Below are 22,246 nucleotides of genomic sequence, written 5' to 3'. Positions count from 1 at the left end.
TGGCAATCACAAGGTTGCAGAACAAGAAAGCCATGTACCCGGACCCTCGCACAAAAAAAGAAAGGCTCCAGGAGGCAAGGGCGGATATCCAGCGGGCGATGGCTGGAGAGCAGAGGGCCTCGCACTTGGCTGCCAATACACCAGTCCGGTCAGAACCAGAGAAAACTATCATCAAGCAGATGTTACAAACCACAATACCCATATAGGTGTCTGACCTTCTACAAACCATGCCACAGTTAAGGATGGCTCTGACAAATGTAACCAGGGACACTACCCTCGGTCAGGAACACCAAACGATGGCAAAATTTGGTACGGACCCGCTGAAGGAATCTAGTACAGATGCCATGAACCCTATGCTACTCACGGTGGGCATCGGACGGAAACCAGCAGTGGTAGAGATGGATATATTGGGACAAAAGCTTACAAACACCATTGTTGATGGTGGGTCCGGAGTCAACATACTGCCGAAGGGAACTTGGCGAAGCCTCGGCAAGCCGACACTCTGGCCACCAACCTTCCACCTGGTCGGTGCGGATCAACACGGCATCAAACTCCTTGGTACCCTCATGGCACAAAAGGTGGTAATTGGGACGCAACAATTCCTTCTGGATTTTGTAGTCATTCCATTGGAAAGGAAAGCGTACGACGCTCTTTTAGGAAGGGGGTCGTTGATCATGGCCAGCTAACCACAACTAGAAAAGGAAAACACTCTCAATCGAGAACAACGACCATAAGTATGTAATTGATATAAGCAACCAGTCCGTTAGCGAAGAGCTCGTGTCATCGGACTCCGACTCAAAAGATTCAAATCGATGGGAGTGGGGTTCTGACGGAGATAGAGGAGGGAAAGAGCCCGATGAGGAAGGAGTGTTGGAATTAGACGGGTGTTCCGAGGATGGAACCAGTTCACTGGCGGGACTTTTTCATTGGCAAATGGAGGACTATGAGGTCTTCCACCTAGAATGTCACATGCTGCAAATATGTGAGATAGGAGAATCAAGCGACGGGACGGAAGAACAATCCTTTACCCCAAAGTATGGTAGATAGCAAGAGAGAATGGCAAGAATGGACGACACGCCAGCCCACCAGTTTGAACGAGATAAACCCATCAACTATGAGGAACGGGGTGTGGAGAAGGTTAATCTGGGCAATGAGGCAGAACCATAGGTGATACTGGTAGGAGATGACTAGAACCCCGTGCTAAAGGCAACAGCTTTCAAGATATTTCTGGAATATAAAGACGTCTTTGCCTAGACCTACAAAGACTTGAAGGGGGTATCGTCGGAGCTATGCATGCATCGCATAACCCTCATACCAGAAGCCCAACCAGTATGAAGGAGGTCGTACAGGATGAACAAAAACTACGCAGCCAAAGTAAATGAGGAGATCAATAAAATGTAGGAAGCAGGGATTATATTCAAACTGGAAACAAGTGACTGGGTTTCTCCAATAGTCATCTCCCTTAAAAAAGAGGCTAATCAGATAAGGATATGTGTGGATTTCAGGTACCTAAATGCAGTAACCATCAAGGATCCATTTCCGATCCCGTTCACTGACAGTATCCTGGAAGAAGTCGCCGAGCACGAAATATACACATTTCTAGATGGATTCTCCGGGTACAATCAGATAAGTATTGCGGAAGAAGATAAACTAAAGACCACATTCCTGGTGGAGGAAGGAGTGTATGCCTATAATCGCATGCCCTTCGAGCTATGCAATGCGCCCGCAACCTTCCAGCGAATAATTTTGCACATTTTTGACAAGATGTCAGTAGGGAATTTCAAAGCATTTCTGGATGACTGGTCGATTTTTAGCGATCGGGACACCCATTTGAAGGCTTCGGGGGAATGCATGGAAAGATGTTGGAAGGCTAGGTTAGCCCTGAATCCAAAGAAGTGTAGGTTTATGGTACCACAAGGGAAACTCCTGGGCCACATCGTCTGTAAGGAAGGATTGAAGACAAACCCAGACAAGATAGGAGTAATTGTCAACATGGAAAGCCCAACGAACGTAACAGGGGTGAAATCATTCCTCGGCCATGTCGACTACTAATGGAGATTTATCAAAGGCTTTGAGCAGGTGTCTTGGCCATTAGATAAGTTGACAAGGAAGGGAGAGTTGTTTGTGTGGGGTACGGAGCAAGAAGAAGCCTTCAAGGAATTGAAAGACCGGCTGGTGAGTGCACCGATATTGGTATACCCAGATTGGAACAAAGAATTTCACGTGCACGTCGACGCCTCCAACTTTGTAATTGGTGCTACCCTCCCCCAGGTAGGGGCGCAAGGACTAGACCATTCCGGCTTCTTTGCAAGTCAACTTCTGTCAAAGGCCGAACGAAACTATAGCACAACGGAGCGAGAGGCACTAGGGATGGTGTACGCAGTACAGAAGTTCTGGCACTACTTGTTGGCTACACCGTTCACATTTTATGTGGACCACCAAGCACTAATGTACCTAGTGAATAAACCAATCATCCATGGGAGGGTAAGTCAATGGCTACTGCTCTTACAAAAATTCACCTTCACCATTGTCCTACGGCCAGGAAAGTCCCATGTAATAGCCGACTAACTATCAAGGATCATCGGCCGAGGGAGTAAACGAAGACTTTCCAGATGCACACTTGTTCCAAATTGCAATACTACCAACCTGGTATGAAAAGATAGGCCAGTACCTATCTACCTCCACATTTCCAAGTGACATGCCTTCAGGGGAACGGAGGAAATTGGCACTGAAGAGCAAAACCTTCCAACTAATTAATGGGCTTCTATATAAAATGGGTCCCGACCAAATCTTGAGGTGTGTCATGGAGGAGGAAATTCGCGGTGTACTAAAGGAGGCACACGACGGATTGGCAGGTGGACATATGGGACCAGATGCAACCGCCAGGAAAGTGCTTCTCGCGAGTCTATGGTGGCCAACTCTACACACCGACGCCCAAGAGTGGATAATTAGATGCGATACATGTCAACGAGTGGGAAAACCTCTCAAGAGGGACTTCATGCCTCTCTTCCCTTCGCAGCCGCAAGAACTATTCGAACAATGGGGTTTGGACTTTGTGGGACCTCTGAAGCCAAGTAACCTACACCGATGCAAATATATTGTAGTTGCCACGAAATATCTCACCAAGTGGGGAGAAGCTAGGGCTTTGCCGGATAACACAGCTCTGAGTACGGCACGGTTCTTGTACGAACAAATTGTCACCAGGTACGGGATACCACTTCAAATCACCAGTGACAGAGGAGTGCACTTTATCAATCAAGTAATCCATACCATGACCGTGGAATTTAAAATATTCCATAACCTATCCAGCCCGTACTATCCCCGTGCTAATGGTCAGGCAGAAGCAACCAACAAGGTGTTGGTATCAATAATCTACAAATCGTGTGGAGTGTGTCATAACCCCTCTTTGGACATGGGATTATTATAATTAAATAAATACGATAATTAAAACATTTATTAATTAACATTTAATAATATTAGAAAATCGTCTCATTTATGAGACTTCACGATTTTCCTCTAAAGTGAGAGGGTTGTCATAACCCCACATCCTGGTGATGTAATGTCATGTCCCCTCCTTGATCATTATATATAGCATAATGAAACAATTATTATAATTAATTAATATAATAAATATTAATGAATCATTATTTGAAATTATTAAATATTTATTTATTTATTAAATATTATTATTTAATTAATATTTAATTCTATAATCATATAAATGAAATCAGAAATAAATTAAAAAATATATATATAATAATAAACATAAACATAAATCCAAGAATATAAAAGTGATAATAATACGTATATTGATCATTTATTGTTTATAGAAATAAACAATAATAGAGTTTGCTTACCACTGACTTACTAATATTAAAGACAAACAACGACCCTTCCCTATGATCGGATGACTACCATAAACCGAAAGGACGTCGAGTTACCTAGCGAAAAGTGAAATATTAATATAGACGATTTGATCTCCTCTACTACGAATCTCCGTTTACAAGCACCACGATATTAAGGGTCAAGTATTGGACTTTGCGGTAACTGGATCTTCCATTATTGTGTGAATACTCCATTTTGAGGGTATGGATGCACGTAGAAGTTTCGAGCCAATAACGGAGATTTGTGCATGACATCTGAATAGGTTATTGTCTTTGCCAGTTGTTGGTGATGGTCATCTTCTCTGAAGAAGATTATTATAGAAACAACTACTAATCAAACAATCGATAAATGAACAAGAAATTCAATAAGATACGAACTCAATACTGGGCGAGTTCATATCCTATGATACCATTATTGACTTCAATAGCAATGATTGAAAAGACAAGACAGTGAATAATCATTGCTAAGGACGTGAATAAAGCAATAATAATTTTCAAGGATCGTATGTCATGAATTATCGCTTTATGAATGATAGCGGAGAAATTAAATAAGAAAGTAGCCGCTAAAGACGACCTCACATTGATAGCAGATTTATATGTTTGGCATTAATACTGCAAACAAATGTTACAGACATATTAAGTAATATCGAGTTAAGGAGCAGACAATGAGTTGGATGGTAATGATGTTTACTTAAGCAAGGGAATCAAAATATCAACTAAACTAACAAGACAAGTGATACCATCAATCATTTCTTATGCCATTAAGACTAACGATGAGCATCACTGATGAAAGCAAAGATTATCGATTTAAGACAAGAGCGATTACATTAATCATAAAGAAAAATGTGATTTAATACTGATGGATTACAATGGATTGGTTAATAGGAAATTAGCGGTGAAAATGGATTATATTAATCTTAAATCATAAAGTAATGCGAAGAGAGAAGAAGAAAATTATCGACAGCGATTATCTTAAGATGGTCAAACATACATGTGTAGATTAAGTTAAATCAATTTGCTATGAAGAGGTACGATATTAAGGAAGTGTAATCACTGACAAAGGTTATGATTGTTCACCATAAGTTGCAACCATTTCGTGTCAAGGATATTTAAAGAAGATGGAATTCATTCCATTGAGGAAGGGAGATACTATGCAGACCTACGTGGAGGAAATCGACTATGGGTTAGATCGTTGAACATAAGGATCGTCCAGATCAGATCGGAACTGTTATTAATTAACATCTTTATTCTTGCTGGTGCGTATGGGAATTTGTTTAATATGTATGCTTATATATATATGAAGTTCGATAATGTTCTTCTGCAGAATATAATAATAATAATAATAATAATAATAATAAAATAGTAATATCAGTATGGACTGCAATATGATGACAGCCAAACTTAGTTACACATACAATGGCAGACCAGATCTGACGTGCGTCAGATCTGTCTGCCTTTACAACCACTGAATATGGTAATGATTCTTGATTTAAGCAACAGTATATTAATAACTTATATAATAAGTAATTAGTAGATACATATATATCACCAAAACAAAGTATTTATTAATTGATTGATAATAATAAGTATTTATTAATTAAAAATTAATAAATGCGTAAATGATTTATAAATCAAAAATATGAATAATTATTTAGTATGGTGAGATAACTAGTACTTGATGGACTAAAGAAAAGGTAGAACATCCTAGGTTGGATTCATGTTAAGATAGTTTTGTCTCTTAATCGATTTAGTTAAGTTATAAATATATTGGAAATCAATTAATTACGGTTAAAACGGTCTTGAACCAAGTAGGGGACATTACAGAGTGGAACAAGAAGACTAGGAGGAAAGACTACCAATCATACTATGGGCCTACAGTACAACATACAAAGTCACTAACGGGCATACCCCGTTTCAACTCATGTACGAGCAACAGGCAGTGGTACCTGCCGAGTACAACGTGTCGAGCCTTCAGGTGGAGGTGGAAAATCAACTTGGGGACACAGAAAGCTTGAATGCAAGGCTTGATGGTTTGATAAAGCTGGATGAACGAAGACTGATGGCACAATGGGCAACTGAGGTGGCACAACGCCGGCGGAAGCATTGGCACGACCAGCATCTACGGAAGGCCAACTTTCGGCCGAGGCAATTAGTTTTAAAGTATAACGGTCAAAACGAACTTCGACCAGGGAAGTTCAAGGTCCGTTGGCTCGGACCCTATAAAATCAAAGAGGTCGGTAGGAACGGAGCAGTAAAGCTCACGACTTTGGATAACAATCTGATCAGAGACCCGATGAACGGTTCCAAATTAAAAATCTACAGGGAAAGAAATAAACCTATGATTGGGATCAGCATGCTAGGATATGCCACGAGAGGGCATTGGACCATTGGTCAAAGCAAGGAGTTTGAAGATGACCCGGTGGTAAAGGGAGAACCCTATCAGAGGGATGACGATTGGGTGAAGCCCTTGGCGGCCATGGAAGAACGACTTGTACCAAAAAGGGTGGAAGGTGTGGCGGTTCCCAGGATCCACAAACATCTCATGAATGCGTATTTTGGAGACCCGGCTATGTGGGTGCGAGTTTCAGGATATTGGAAAAAACGGGCCCCATACGAAGGAGCTCGGGAGGGATACGTAGCATATGACATTGATGAAGAAGCAGAAGCCCAGAGGAAAGCTGAAAACATAATTAAAGAGGTGGAACCGGTGGACCTGGAGGAAGAGCTCAACCTGGAAGAATATGGGGCAACCCTAGGCCCATGTTTAAAAATGGTACTGAAAACAGAGGACCTATTCGTCATCACTTTCGAAGAAGGCGAGGTAGAGGCCGGACCTAACTCGTTGTACCGGGTGATCCCTAACCCGGCTGTGCCAACGGAGATTGACGGAGAGAGAGTAAAATGGTACCACCAGTATGGGGATCAGTACATTGACGGCCGCTACAAGGGTGTGGGACCCGCCCCACTAGTGGACAAGATATGGGACTTGGAATATGTAGGGACGTGTTGTGCACAAGAATGCTACAGAAGACTACCACATGTGTGTACGTGGTTACACGACTCAGAAATAGGAATGAGAACGCCCAACAATGCCTCAGGGGTAAAAAGGAGGAACAATGGGGATGGAGACTCCGAACAAGAACCAAACAAGAAAGGGAAGGAAGACAAGGCGAGGAACAAAGAACCAGGGAAGAAATGGAGAAAAAAGCAAGGCAGGGGCCAGTAAGAAGGAAACAAAGGAGACAGGGAAACGCCTCGGCCGCAAAAACGAACACAACAAACTGGCCAGTGGCTTACAGAAGGCCAACTAGAGGCACAATCAGGCCAAGGGGTGCCTGGGTAAATTAAAGGCAAGGAAGCTAATATTGAAAAAGTCGTGTCAGATAAAAGAAGACGACTGAAAAAACAAGGGGTCTTAATGGGCGAGGAAGAGAAATATTGGAGAAAAGCAAATAAGTCCAAGTCAGCAGGTATGAAAAAACTGAAAAATCAGGCAAGTACAAGTAAAAACAGTAGAGAAAAAGTAAGACTGTTGAAGAGACAATTATTTTATGTTAAGTTAATAAAACATTTTTACCTAACCCTAACCAGGGCAAAAGAAAGTGCTTATAAAAACCCCCACGAGACCCCATTAGACACAGCGTAGGAAGATGAACCTGGCAGCCAGTCAGAATTGAGCGAAGGGAACGAAGTCACATACCATACGAACCAGTTGCATATGCCGACTGTACGGACGCAATACACCGTACGGAATGATTGTACGAACGAGTTGAAAATTTTGTACGTTGTACGGATTGTGCAAACGAGAGAACATGAGGGCCAAGAAATCTTGTCGTACGACGTACGGATTGCAGAAAGGTGTCATCAAGGGGGATTGTACGATTTGCCTGGAAGTCACACCATACGAAGTACGGATTGTCGACAAAACTCACCGTACGGCGTAAGGATTAGGAAAAGCAAGTTCTGTACGGATTACAGAGGAAGGAGATCGTCGTACTGAACAAGGCGGGAGGAAGTCGTCGTACGGCGTACGGCATTACCGTAGGGGCTCGCACACTAACGGAGGCATTGTCGTATGGGCGGGTATTACGGTACGAACACATACGGGCACGTGCAGTGGAATTCGCACAAGGCAAAATCCATACGGCATACAATATTAGGAAGGCAGCCAGAGACATCCGTACGGCATACAATATCAGGAAGGCAGGCAGGGACATCCGTATGGCATACGGTATCAGAGACATCCGTACGGCGTACGGAATCAGGAAGGCAGGCAGAGATATCCATACGGCAGGTATTTGACAGGCCAATTAAGGAGGCAACACGCAGGCATAAGAGGCAAACGGCCTGTCTGGCAGAACATGAGGAAAAAGTCGTACGGCAGGGAAACTAAGAGTGATACAATGAGTTGTACAAACTAGCGAGACAATCTGTCAGACAGTTATAATAACGACTCAGGAAGGGGTATGGGAAGAAGAACAGAGAAAGGCAGTTGCAGTGCAGCCATGACTGCCACAGAGCTCGCCAACAGCAAGAAAACCAAGAGCAGATCGAAGAAACCGAAGGACTCAGAGGGACTCACAGCGGCAAATGTAGCATTTGAGAGTGTGACTGGCAGTGAATGTCGTACCTGGTGGGAGGAAAACCCTCCAAACCATGTGACGAAGGAATCTATCAGGAGGGCACAGCTCGACCACACCGTCCAAATGCCCACATTCAACATTAAAGAGTTCGAGCCAGTCCTTGAAACCATGGTATCAGGCTATAATCCACAAGAACGAGCTTCAGTCATTCAGTTCCAAAGGTGCACAGTGTGAGTCTCGTTCAAACCCGAGGATTTCAGGTGGGTATTTGGCATACCAGAGAGAGGAGCATCTGCGGCCAAACCAACCAAAAAACTGACCAGAGAAAAAAAGAAGTGGTTGATGGATTTGGTGTGCAGAGACGACCTCACGGAGGAGCAGTGGAAAAGTGCTTGGGCTGACAACAGAGGAATGAAGTGTGCATTTATCGCACCTAGTGAATGGAGGATGTTAATGGACCTGGTCAAAAGCTGCCTCACGGGTGCCAGTCGCACCTCTGACATAGCCATATGGATGATAGGATTAATGAACGGGATCAGATGCGGGAAAGTTTACAATTGGGGACAACTCCTGGCGGAACGAATCCACGATTTTCTGAGATTGGAACACAAAACGTTCTACATGTGCCATCATGCTATCAGCTTGTTCCTGGATGTCGTACGCCTGCAGGTACCGCCAGAAGTATAGGGGACATTTGAGCCACGCAGAAGGGTAGAACCAAATAAACCCACCATGTACTACTATATCCACCTGAATACCCTAGGCAACACAGTGCAGCCAACAAGGAAAAGGAGGAAACTGGATACATCCGTGGAGATTGAAGAGGTTAGCAGCGCAGAGGAGTCAGAGGAGGTGGAAGAAACGGAAGAACAAGAAAGCGGTGATGAGGGGTTCCATCTGTCAGAACACACAGCTGTAGAGGAGGAAGAGGAAATAGAGTCATGGCAGCAGGAAGAAGAGGAAGAGGAGCAACAGGGAGGATTGCGGGCTCAATGGAAAAGTACGAGGGTAAAATTCACACCCTCGAAACTATCCTCGGCACACCTGGTACCTCAAGAGGCACTTGCAGTAGCCAGCCCAGTGGGAGATGTACGACCAGTTGGGGTACTGTTCTAGAAAAGTGGAGAAGGGGAACAGAAACTGGTACAGATTAGCTTGGTCGTACTTGCAACAGAAACTGATACAGTACCAACAAAAATCGATACGGTGCCAGCAAGAACTTGTACGGTACCAGCAAAAACTGGTACGGTGCCAGCAGGTACCGGTACGGTTCCAGCAACAGAAACTGGTACGGGTGACTTGGAGACAGCGGCAACCTTGGATACTCTGACAGATGAAGATATAGATGCCTCGCTGGATGGATGGCTAGGGCAGTTCGCACTCGCGCGACACCTTCCCCCCTCCCTTGCACCACATAACATGGCCAATGGGCCAGGTATGACCACAGATAGAGATATCATTGTCCCAGACCTGGACAGAGAGAGATCCGCGGATCAAGAACAGGGAAAGGACAAGCAAAGCAGTGGACCGGAGGGAGATCTCGCAGGGCTCCACATCACACCACCCGATCCGAATGACCCAACAGGCTCACTCGGACGATTCCTAGAGAAGCTACAGGGGCTCTCTGATGTTGCACGCAGCATGGCCCAGCTTACGGGACAGATGGAGGCAGGCAATTCAACCGACGCTACACAGTTGTGTCACTTCATGGCCGAGGGGTGCAGGGAGGAGTTCACGCACCACTTTGAGCAGCAAGGGTGGTCGGACCATAGTACGCCTAAGATGATTCAAAACTGGACCCACAGGCACGTGATAGGAGGCACAGGCACCCTGGGTACCACCTTCCGCAACATGGAGAGGGCTTTCCGTGAGGTGTACTTACAGATGCGGCAGCACCAGGTGGAAAAAGAGGCCCAACGGATGTACATAACAACACTGGAAAGGGAAGGCGAGAAGTATGCACAGTTGGCCACAGTGGAGAGGAGCTTGAGGAAGGAGATGGAAATGAAGATGACTACCTATGAGGCCCGTTGCAACTTGCAAGAGAAGGAGGCACAGGCATTGACAGCCCAGGTGGCAGAGCTCACCTTACAGCTGGAACAGAAAGATAAAAAGCTACTGGAAGTTGCTCACATGGTAAAGAAAGCACGGGAACGGCAGTTGATGGCAGAAAACAACCTGAAACTTCAGGCCAGACAGCAGCCTCCTACCACGGCCACTACAGGGACGCCTCCTCCCTCTACTCGGTCTTAGCTATGTTTTTTATATAATTCAGTTTTTCTTGTCTGAGTCGTCTAGAAGACGACTATGTTTTTGGGGGGGCTAATGTTAGGGGTAAAAGTGTATGTTAGTAAGAATAATAGTTATAAGTGTGTTATGTTATGTTTATGTTGTTGCCGAGAGGTTCCCGTCAGTTAGTTGGGAGTTGATGACGATTGGCATCTTGACCAACCATCGGGTCTATATATTGTTTGGTTGGAACCTCGGTAGGGAGATTATGTAGGGACAATTCTGGACATTGGAATAAAGATATAACTTCCTGGTCTAATAATTATCATTTGCCATTTATGTTATGATGTACAATTGTTCTGTTCCATGAATACTTGGTACGTGCAGGAAACACTGTGTTATCTGATTATTCACCAACTATACATTTAGGACTAAACACTATCCCTAGACACTTGGATTTAGCACCCAACTGCATATATGTGTGGAATTTTCACTCTAGCATGGATTCTTGGAATTCATCATTCAATCTCCCAGACTCCTTGTGATTTTGAAGTGTCTTCCTGAACTTGGGTGAATTTCCGAGCTTTCTATTTCAAGCATGCGCTTCCAGCACTTAACCATTTATGGCTTTCTCTGTTTGATTTCTGACTTTCCGGAATTAGAGATATCTGCAAATGTCTGATCTCTGTCGCCTTGTCCGAATGATCCTGTCCGCACTGACCTTCCAAAAATAGAAACCTTCCAAGTGTCAGCGTTAGACCCCTAGGCAGGGTACAGGAATGAATTACTATAAATAGAAACTTACTAAAAATAGTAAGTTTTTTTTTGGCAAAATGACGACATTCCGAGACTCGGAAAAATCCCTAAAAAATAGGAACTTTCAAAAAATAGAAAGTTGTTCCGTTTTGGCTCAAATTTTACTGGGAGGCTCCCTGAAGGGTCCTGATTCCGGTCGTATGTTTAATTTTCCAAAACCCTAAAATCAAGGACAAAGGGCAAAAACCTTAGAAAAGGGCAGAACAGGCCCTAGACTTCACTAAACTTGCTCAAACAAGAAGCAAATCAACTTCAAATGACCCCCGAACATCCGCAAAGCGGAGAGACTAATGAGACTGCCACCAAAACACACAAAAAACGAAGACCAAATAACCAAAAGGGCCTAAAAGTTAGGGGGTCCCTATCTGGGATGGGCTGATGTGTGATTAGGTCACAACAGGACTTAAGAACAACATCCTGCGGTATGTGCAGGAATGCTCCACCTGTCAACAGAACAAATCTGAGCACACCCTTACAGTCGGACTACTGCAACCACTACCAATCCCCGACTAGAATTGGGATAGCATCTTGATGGATTTCATTACTGGGCTCCCCACAGTGCAAGGAAAGTATTGCATTTTCGTCATCGTTGACCGCTTGACCAAGTATGCACATTTTTTTGCCATCCCCACAGGATAGCAAGTAGTACAAGTGGCCGAGTTGTTCTTCCATGAGGTATTCCGCTTACATGGTCTACCGCGAAACATAGTAAGTGACAAGGATAGTTGTTTTTTGAGTACCTTCTGGATGGAGTTATTTCGGTTGGCAGGAACCGAGTTGTCGCCCAGCACAAGCTACCATCCGCAGACAAACGGACATACCAAGATTGTGAACAAATGGTTGGAGGGTTATCTTAGGAACTACGTCTTAGCTCAACAGAAGGCTTGGGTTCGCTGGTTACATTTGGGTGAACACTATTACAACACCACCTATCACATGTCGATAGGCATGCCACCCTTCAAAGCACTGTATGGTTATGAACCTTCTTCATTTGCCTACTAGGTCAATCAGAATCCGAGATTCACTTGTTATTCATCTCCGCAAGTAAAATTCAATGGATAGGAGATGTCAGTGCTACCAAGGGGATTCATACTTAGCCATTTTTTGGCCTTGGATAGCTTATTTCATATGTACTTTATGATATTTTATTATAAAGTTACTTTATTCTAAAAATAGAAATATTTTATAAAAGTAACTTTATAAAGGAAGAATATATAATTTCAACTTAAAAGTCATAAAGTCAGGATGGCACACCTACCTAAGCAAAGTTTGTTTTAAAAAGGTGGGCAAAATTCAATGACAAATTAGACCCTTCATGTTAGGCACCTAAGTGGAAAGCATATACCCTTGGAATTTGGGAATAAGAGAACCCTAATTTGGCCGTTGGAATTTGAGAGGCATTAAAGATGTTGTACGACAACTTTTGGCATTCTTTTACATCATTTTTCACAACTTCTTTTGGAGATTGACGAGCATATGCAGTTTGAGGAACGAAATCTCCTTGAAGACAGGTGGGCTTGGACGAAACCCCAACTCACAGGATTGAGGAATTCATTCAAAATTCCTATTTGGGCTTCAAATTCAGACTTGCAGCACCATTATCAGACCTGTACCAGCAAATTTGTCAGTTTAGGGAAGCAATTAGTGGCTGCCATACACTTCTACAGCTCCCACGTGGCCTCTCGTTGCTGGCCGTATCACTTTGGAGGCACCTATGGTCTCAATTTCATCATATAACAACAATAAGGATTTGGAAAAGGTTGGAAATCCATTGTCACCATAAATAAACAGCAGGTCAGGGTTTTAATCAAGCTAAATATGGTTCATGTGATTGATATCAGCAATTTATTGTGGAAAATAGTCAAATTCAAGGATCTTTCTTGGAGGCCTGGAAGAAACTGTAGCAGACCTGCCTATTCCTTCATTAATTGTTAATTGTTTTTTATAATTGTAGTAGATACAAATAAACCACATTGGTGGCATTGAAACTTCCTGGAGGCACCTATATTGTGAAATTTCACCAGATCCATTAATAAAACACCCCTTTCCAGGCTTAGCGTTGGACTCCTGGTATGCTACTTGCTATTCTGGTGTAATAAATCTTTGTAATTTGAAGTTATTGTTTGATGATATAAAAATCACAATTCTGAAATAGTTTATTAGTCCATTATTTCATTATATTTTGCATTCAAAATCACTTGTTCATTGGCAAAGAAGCAAGCATAAACCCTATATGATCCTTTGGAAACAAATAGCAATTAAAACTACTTAAAACTTCCACAAAGAACCTCAAACAGAAAGTTCAAAACTCTGAAAATCAGTTCATCGGTTGGAAAGGGATCTTTCATAAATGAAACCCATTGACATGCCCTCTCCATCCACCATAAGAAGAACCCATACCAAAGGTTCTATCAACTAGAAAAATGAAAACAAATTTTAAATTATTTCAAAATTAACCCCTCAAAAAATAACAGCAAACAAATTATCTTATAGAAACTTTTTGTTACTTACCCTAATCAACTCCTCTCCATTTTTGTTGAATGTGTCATCAAAGACAACACTTACAATCTTCTCCGCTACAATTTTTTTGGAAAATGCAAACTCCAACCAAGCATCAAACACAAACATTTGTTTCGGATGTGAGGAATGGCACCAAGAATGCTTTGCAATGTGAAGAAATGGCTAGCAAATCGTGTCACTCGTGGTCGCACAAAGTCCTTGCCATTAGTGTGTTTTCTCATCAAAGAAAGAACCCAAGTATGGTTGTATATAAATTTGGTAACATTTTTTGTATTTCAACCACACTTTTCACCCATCCAATCTTCCCAATGTCCAACAACAAGTGCAAGCAATCTGCAACACAAGGACTCCATGAAATTGTAGGATGCCTCTCCATAAGCATTCTACCTGCAGCTACATACGCAGCTGCGTTGTCCATGATGATTTGGACAACATTGTCAACAACAACCTCCTGGACCACCTCATCTAATAAATTGCACGAAGTCTCAGCATTTTTTATTTCATTGGAGGCATCTATAGATGTCAGGAAGAACAAAGCACCATTAGGAGAGTCTTATTCCCTCCATCTGTCAAGTCATGATTCATCTGATAAAATGCTACATCCTTTGCTCCTCCAAAAAAAAATTTGGTCATAAATCACAACTTGTGTAATTTTTATGACTTCCTGTAGCAATGGCCCACTCAAGTCTTTAGCTGTTGGGGCCTTAAACTCCTTGCCTATAACTGTGAATGCATTTATCAATCCTTCCAAATATGGGTTGTTTGCTGCATTGAAAGGTAAATTATTGTAGTACCAAAAATTTGTTGCTGCCATCCTAGCTTCGTGATGTTTTTCTTTATTCCATCCGGTACCTTCAAGTGAAGGTCGTGCTCCTGAAACATTCTGTGGAATAAAATAATTTGGTCCCAATAAAGGAGGAATCTGACTAGCAGTAGAAAAAGAAACCTCGGGACTCTTACCAAAAGATGAATGTTGTCTTGGACTTGGGCCACCAAGGGCATCTAATGTTGTAGGACTGGATAATGCTGCTGCTATGACTTCTTTGGTTTTTTGCTTTTCTTCTTTTCTCATCTCAAAGCCAGCAAGAAGGGCTTTCATCTCTCTAAACATCTCCGGAGTTGATGCAAGACATATCTCCAAATTTTGTCCAATTATTTTTGCAATGTGGTATTTTAATTTATTGATGCCCCCTATCATCCATTTACCACATTCAGTACAAGTGACCTCACCCTTTTTATTCCCCGATATTCCATACTTCCATGTTGGGTCTTTTCTAGATGGCCTCGCCCCTGGAGTTGGAGTTGGAATTGAACTTGACATTGCTGTTTTAACATGAAAAAATTAAAAAATCAGTAGGGTTTTGTGAAAAATCAACAAAAAAAATGTTAATCAATGATTTGAAAAAAATAGAATTCAAAAACAAGCTCAAAATACTAGGAAAAAGGTTATAAATGAAAATGGAAAAGAATTTGCCAACATTTCCACTTATTTTTTGAGATTTTTTTCAATTTCAAATGAAGAAAACAAAACAAAAAAGAGAATAAAAATCACTTACATGGCTCTATTTTGACTTCTTAAGCTCGTCTTCTATTCTTCTTCAAACCCTACTTCACAATGCAGACCTGTTTTGGACACTTAACAGCAAAAAGAAATGAAATAAATGTGTTTTTTTTTAATTTTATGCCTTGTTGGGCATTTAAAACCAGACGTGAGAGTCCTAGCTTTGAACTCGTGAGTCCCGACCTAGGACTCGCGCAAGTCTCACCCAAAAACTCACGAGTCAAAGGTGGCAACTTGCCAGGGTGCGGCTCGTGAGTCCCGACCTAGGACTCGCAAAGTCTCACCCAAAAACTTGCGAGTCAAAGGTGGCGACTCGCCAGGGTGCAGCTCGTGAGTCTGTGGCGAGTCGACTCAGCACGCCGTCGAGGACTAGCAAGTTTTCGCTAGGTGTTCTAACTTTGGGAAGAAGAAAGGGAAAACCTAAGCAAAAGATGAAGGTTTGCTCAAAAGCATCCAAGTACCTCCCCTTTTGAATTCATAGTGTTCTAAACAGACAAAAGGTAACCACCCTTGTGGATAGTGGGCAACACACAACTTTATCGATGAAGGGTTTGTTACAAGAATGAATTTGGAAACAACAAATTTTGAGGACTTTAAAGTAGCCATGGCTGATGCGTTTACTACTGCATGTACAAAAAAAGATTCCACATCTAAGCATCACCTTTGGGAGGCACCCAAACAAAGAAGACTTCTACGCAGTAAATATGGAGGACACTGATGTAGTCTTGGGCGTCCAATGGTTGCACTCTTTAGGACGTTTCTAAATGGACTTCCAAAAAATGCAACTTAGTTTTCAACATGCATTGCCATATCCATTCTTGAATGTATTAAACAAACAAACATAACAAACTTGCACCTCTGAAACAAATAAGCAGCAGTAATGGAACTGGCTTAGTTCAAAAAAAAGTATTTTATGGTGAGAGAAACAGTGGTTTCAGGAAAGGGTCATTACAGTGGGATCAACATTGAATCATCAATTTCAGAACTGTTCTTATCAGTTGCAGCAGAGTGTTCAATACCTCAGTGAGAAAGATGAAATCATTTGAAGAGCTCTTGTTAAAGGGCCTGAAAGAATTGCAACAAAGTTATCAAAGATGAGATGAGGTTTTAATAAAATCAGGTGAGCATCCTAAGAAGTTGAGGACTCTCTTTTCATTTAAAAATTAAACAAAAGTTAACGAAAAGAGGTTCATGACAAATCATTTAAATGAAAATGGTGCCTTGAGTTATGGGAGCTATGAGACACAGTTTCAGGGTGATTCTTTCATCATGCAGGCAGCTACTGAGGTTGAGTCAGTGCATGAGGAGCAAGCTAAATCAGCAGCTTTGGTTCCTGGTTCAGAATTTATCAGTGATGAAAATAACAATTTCCTTGATGTTTACGGTAGAGCAGGTATCAATGATGTCTGCAATAACAGCAGCCTTGAATACACCTTTAGAGCTATCATATTGAGATCTACAATAACAGGTATTAGAGAGACAGCAGACCAAGCATATTGAGATCTACATTGACTTCATCAGCTATTGCATCCAAAATTTCGATATGTATTTGATTTGTTATTTGGATGCATAGCAAGTGCTTCCCTTCCTTTCATGGGAATTATTTTGTAATTGTCAGCTCCCTGCAAAACCTCTAAGTAGTGATTTAGGTCAGATTCTAGAGTGTATGTATATCCCTCTTAACATGATCTTTGTATAATCCTTAATTATTAGTACATTGTACGTGTGCTGGACCTAGAGACTCTAATTTTACAATGTTACTATTATATGTATTTATAACAGCCTATGCCCACCCATTTATCACATTAAGTTCTGAATATATCCTCCTACATTATCCTCTGAAATCCTCACTCCTATTGATGCAAGTATTGTCATTGATGTCAAATCAATTGAAAGCAGGAAGCATCTAAAATGACATCACAGAAAGAATGAAAGTATCTAAAATATATCCTAGAGTCGGGTGTTGGTTTGGAAGTTTCATGGCAAATCAGCACGATGAAGCAGAAGATTACAGTGAGCATGGTTCATATCTATATCATTATCTGAAGGCAAAAATAGAAATGAAATGAAAACTATTAATGGAAAGACTTTATAAATAATCCGATATATTTATTACCCGATATATAATATGGAAAGACTTTATAATTATCGGCAAATATATTAATATAGCGGCAAGTTTATTAAAGCGAAAAAATGTTTTGATGGCGGATGTATTAACCAAGTATTTTTTACGGCACCTCATGAGCGTTAATATATTGAACAATATTATCGGCGGCACACTTTAAATTAATTAAAGTGGAGATAGATATGGAGTGGCAAAATTAAAAGTGAAAAATAAATCTCGACAGCAAAAATTATTAAACTTTGTGTTTTGCGGAACTTACTTAATACCGGCTGGGAGAAAATAATATCGTAAATAAATTACATACCTTATTTTTACAATACATATTATCGGGCTTCATTAAGTTCGGTGGTTTGTTTATTATGAAAAGTATTGTCTAAGGTATAGTGGCATAAGAGTTTATTAATATAACAAAAGTGTTTGGCAAACAAATACTCCCGTAAAAAGTTTATTAATAGAATTTAACAAAAAGAAGTTATTGAAATATTGAAGGATATGACTTTTCAAACTAAAAGTCATGTTGGTTTGCAACCGGTGGAACTAGCACATATATATATGAATTTTTAAAAATGCTTTGAGAAGGATGTTGATATGCTGGATATATATACTATGTATAAAACTGTGGATTTTTGAAAGTATACCTCACGTAGGTGAAGTAAGAGGTGTGCAAAGAGAAACATGAACAATCAGTCCTAAAAGAGCATAACTTTAGAATATAATAGCAGATATATCAACTTAGCACATGCAGATTTGAAATGAAGAGTAAGGCAGATTTATGATCAGCTTACAACAGATTTAAGAAAGAAACTGTGACATATTTGTATGAAGATGTGTATGCAGATTTAAAGAGTGTTACCATTGTCCATCATCCATTGTTACAGCAACATGTTCAAGATGGCAAATTAGATTTGTGAAGAGTGAGTTGGTGCTCACAATTTCAGCAGAGAGAGTTGGTGCTTCCAGTGGGTTGGTGCTCACAAAACAGAGTTCGGGGGTTGGTGCTTCCAATGGGTTAGTGCTCACAAAACAGAGTTAGGGAGTTCGTGCTTCCAGTGGGTTGGTGCTCACAAAATTGTAAAAGAACATAAATATATAGCATTCATTTTCAGTGGTTTTCTCCTGCATTGGGTTTCCACTTAAATCTTTGTGTTATTGTGTTCATATGCAAAATTATTTTTAGTGATTGATTCTATCATATAAAATATTGAATTGAAAAGTTTCATTATACTGATTCACCCCCCCTCTCAGTATAACTGTGTGCTCTTCATATTCTACCGTATTTTGTAATCTACGTTGCATTTTCAAATTATCTGTTAATTATAAAATATTGTTACTTCTACTCAACAGCAATAACTTTAAAATATACTTGAGTGAAGGGAGAAACTTACGGAATCTTGGATCCATTTTCATTCTTCTCAGGAGCAAGACCTCCCACAAGCGGTGATAGATCTTTCTACAATTCCAACCACACTCCAATTGGTCAAAACAAGTACATGCACTTTTACATCAAAGTTAAAAATTATAAAGTGAGGAAAGAGGTACCTGTACAGCCTCTAAGCCAATACAACTATGATATTCATCTAAAAAGACCTGTAGTGGCAATTGTCTGTTAGATGAATCTCAAAGCTGGGATAACAAGGCAATTAACATCAAAATTAAGCATGTTCCATGGCCTGAGCTCACCATAATCAGCCGACCTGCTTTTGCATTTTCTACAATTTGCCATTGTCCTTCCTCTGATGAGAATATCCACTCATTAGCCCTAGCCTGAAAAACAAATGACAAATAAAGATTAACAGAAAATGTTCATCAAAAGAATGTACTGAAAATTTAAAATAAAATCAACACACAAAAGAAGCAAAAACATACAGATTTCTGGGAAAATAAATTCCAGCACAACATGCAGCTAGAAGATTTTTGAAGAGCACCTCAAAAGCGAAAGCTTCAAAAAACATCTGACCAACAACTGGAATTCAAATATTCTATACAGTGAAAAGGCAAGAACTTGAACAATGTAAAAATCATTCCAGGTGAGGACAGATTTCATATACTAAAAAAGAGAAATCTAAAGAATGAAATACATATTGCCTAGTTGTCCACTAATAAGAAATGAACTGGTGAATTATGCTATAATCAGTTAGAAGACTACTACAGACAGAATTGTCATGAATGCAATTTTGCACTAGAAGATTTGTCCACACGTACAAAAAACAATAAAAGAATTTAGAAAGAGTATAACGATAAGGTGAGAAAGAAAGTATTAACATGATAATGGCAAGTCCATAGATATCAAAATGTGGACAACTACCTATACTTAAACTTTTTTACTTTAGTAATAACTGTTAATTTACTATTAATATCCTAACTACAAAGTACAAATGTGACCATTATAGATTTTACCTAACACCCTTTTTTAATATAACAAGTCATATTTGAAACCTCCGTAAAATTATAAGTAACAAAGTTTATCTGAATTGCAATCCAGCATGTGAGTGGTATAAGAATTGGGAGGCCCCCCCTGGAAATTTTATAAAATTAAGTTTTGACGGTGCATCCAAGGGGCAATCCAGATAATGCAGGTGTAGGATTTATTTTAAGGAGTGAAGATGGTAATTTTATATATGGAGGTTGACTTTTCCCAAGTGTTGAAACCAATAACAACACAGGGTGAGAAGGAGAAGCGGCAGGCATGGCTGCAGAAGCTTCCAAAGGAGAGCAAAACCTAAGTGTTGAAGAAGAATCCTTGCTAGTCATCAATTCACTTTCAAAGGGATACATGGAAAATTAATTTCACGACCAAACAATGTTTGCCTGAATAGCTTCCTCTTCCTTTTAATTTATGCAATACATCGGCCATTTATATGTGTAATGAATCATGTTTTGAGTAGGCTCAAAAATTACATGAATTATAGCATATGTTCATGACATACTGATCTTTACTACAAAAAGAGGGAAGCAATGCATTTGAAGTGTTAAAAGGGAAAAGAGCCTATAATATTCCCTAAAAAAAATTTTGTTTTTGGCAATAAGAATTACAAGACAAACACCATAACCCGTTAAGGTTAGAGAAATAATCCAAACTAATGAAAGGGAACCCTTCCACCTTTTGTTCACCGAGAGCCCAATCTGGGAGGGTGAAAGCATACGGTGTTCCGGGGATCATTAGATGCCAATAACTGAAAATTACAATGCACGGGTGGCAAGCCAGCCCCATCTACTTATCTGGCAAGAAAGAAACTAAACTTCTTGGCGGTAAACCAGCCAACTGAAAATTACAATGCACGGGCGGCAAGCCAGCCCCATCTACTTATCTAGCAGGAAAGAAACTAAACTTCTTGGCGGTAAACCAGCCAAGGGAAACAACAAGAAACTAGAACTCAATCACTCTACCGTGTATTCCAGCGGGAGGACATTACATAAAGCTAGCACTCTACCGCATATTTCAATGGGAGGACAATACATAAAAGCTAATCACTCGATCACTTATTCAATGGGAGGGCTGAGTTACAAATACCAGAAAATAGACGGCAAGCTTGCCTCTTCCACTTGTTCAGCGGGAATGCTTACAATTTAGAAATTGGTTGATAGTACTACTATTCAACCTTACCAAATATAGGAATGATAGAATAGAAGAGAATGTTGAATCACAGAAGATAATATCACCAAACCAGCTCAACACCAACTTCCTAAAATCTGATACAAATAACAGCAAGCTGGAAATGCATAACCAGCAGCACTGAATCACAATAAAATGCTCATATCTCACTCAAAACTCCTTCAATTCACCCCAAATCACTCCCAAACTGACACTAAGAACCAAACAACTAAGAACAAACTGAAATAGAGCTTCTAAACACCCCAAAATATCAAGCACGCAACCCAATGCACTCCCAAAAACCCATGCCAAAGCTGGAAGGTACGATTTGCAATATAAAAACAAATACTCCAAATTAAAGGCTGCAAACTTACAAATCACATCGCCTATAGCATAGAAGTTATTTGAGCCAATACCCAAAATGATAGGTTGTACAGGCAGGGAGGTAGGAATGAAACTTCGCTTCAGCCACACAGGAACCAGCAATACAGAAAATTACAGCAGCAACCCAACTTCCTCAAATCCTCACACGCAAACCCCAAGAACACCACGAAATCCACACAATAGAGCCTCAGCTAGGAGTGATATCTCACACTCGAAACTGCAATTGAAAAATCTAGTAGGTTTTCACCCTCAAAGAAGCCTGGAATCAATCCGACAGGATAACATTATATTTTCTTTTTTTGATACCAAATGAGAGGCCAAGCACCTGTATTTATAGATTTTTCCCTCTAAAATTCAAATGCAAATGGCGCCCAAAACCATTGAAATTCAATTTCATTTCATGTCATAACCTTCCCTAGACATGGCATTAATTTTCCCAAGCTCCCTAGGCAAAGTTCAAACTTTTTCCTAGGTGACAACTTTGCAATATAAAATAATATAAACATGAAATATTTCATCTTTCTCAACGCCACCTTTTTAATGCCACTGACT

General features: G+C 40.7%; 2 protein-coding genes across 3 annotated transcripts in view; both read right to left on the bottom strand.

Moving 5' to 3' along the window:
• The window catches only part of LOC131047991 (uncharacterized), a 196,653-nt gene that overhangs the window by 87,216 nt on the left and 87,191 nt on the right, over positions 1–22,246 (bottom strand). For both annotated transcript variants that reach the window (XM_057981806.2, XM_057981805.2), the window contains exons 6-8: positions 19,399–19,482; positions 19,258–19,305; positions 19,104–19,168 (exon numbers count right to left, since the gene is read on the bottom strand). In XM_057981806.2, the coding sequence (XP_057837789.1) occupies positions 19,104–19,168; positions 19,258–19,305; positions 19,399–19,482 (197 nt within the window). The remainder of the gene's footprint in view (positions 1–19,103; positions 19,169–19,257; positions 19,306–19,398; positions 19,483–22,246) is intronic.
• Positions 14,029–15,761, bottom strand: LOC131859404 (uncharacterized). The gene is made up of 2 exons (XM_059213101.1): positions 15,589–15,761; positions 14,029–15,355 (listed from the first exon to the last, which is right to left on the bottom strand). The coding sequence occupies exon 2, from the start codon at positions 15,351–15,353 to the stop codon at positions 14,607–14,609; it is 747 nt and encodes a 248-aa protein (XP_059069084.1). The 5' UTR covers positions 15,354–15,355; positions 15,589–15,761; the 3' UTR covers positions 14,029–14,606.

Source organism: Cryptomeria japonica, chromosome 10, assembly GCF_030272615.1.
Source record: "Cryptomeria japonica chromosome 10, Sugi_1.0, whole genome shotgun sequence".
NCBI lineage: Eukaryota > Viridiplantae > Streptophyta > Pinopsida > Cupressales > Cupressaceae > Cryptomeria > Cryptomeria japonica.
Note: the sequence above shows the minus strand (reverse complement) of the source record. Positions and strands in the feature narration are given on the sequence as shown.

Excerpts from the sequence above, each read along its gene's own strand:
- LOC131859404 (XM_059213101.1), bottom strand. The coding sequence starts at position 15,353 with ATGTCAAGTTCAATTCCAACTCCAACTCCAGGGGCGAGGCCATCTAGA.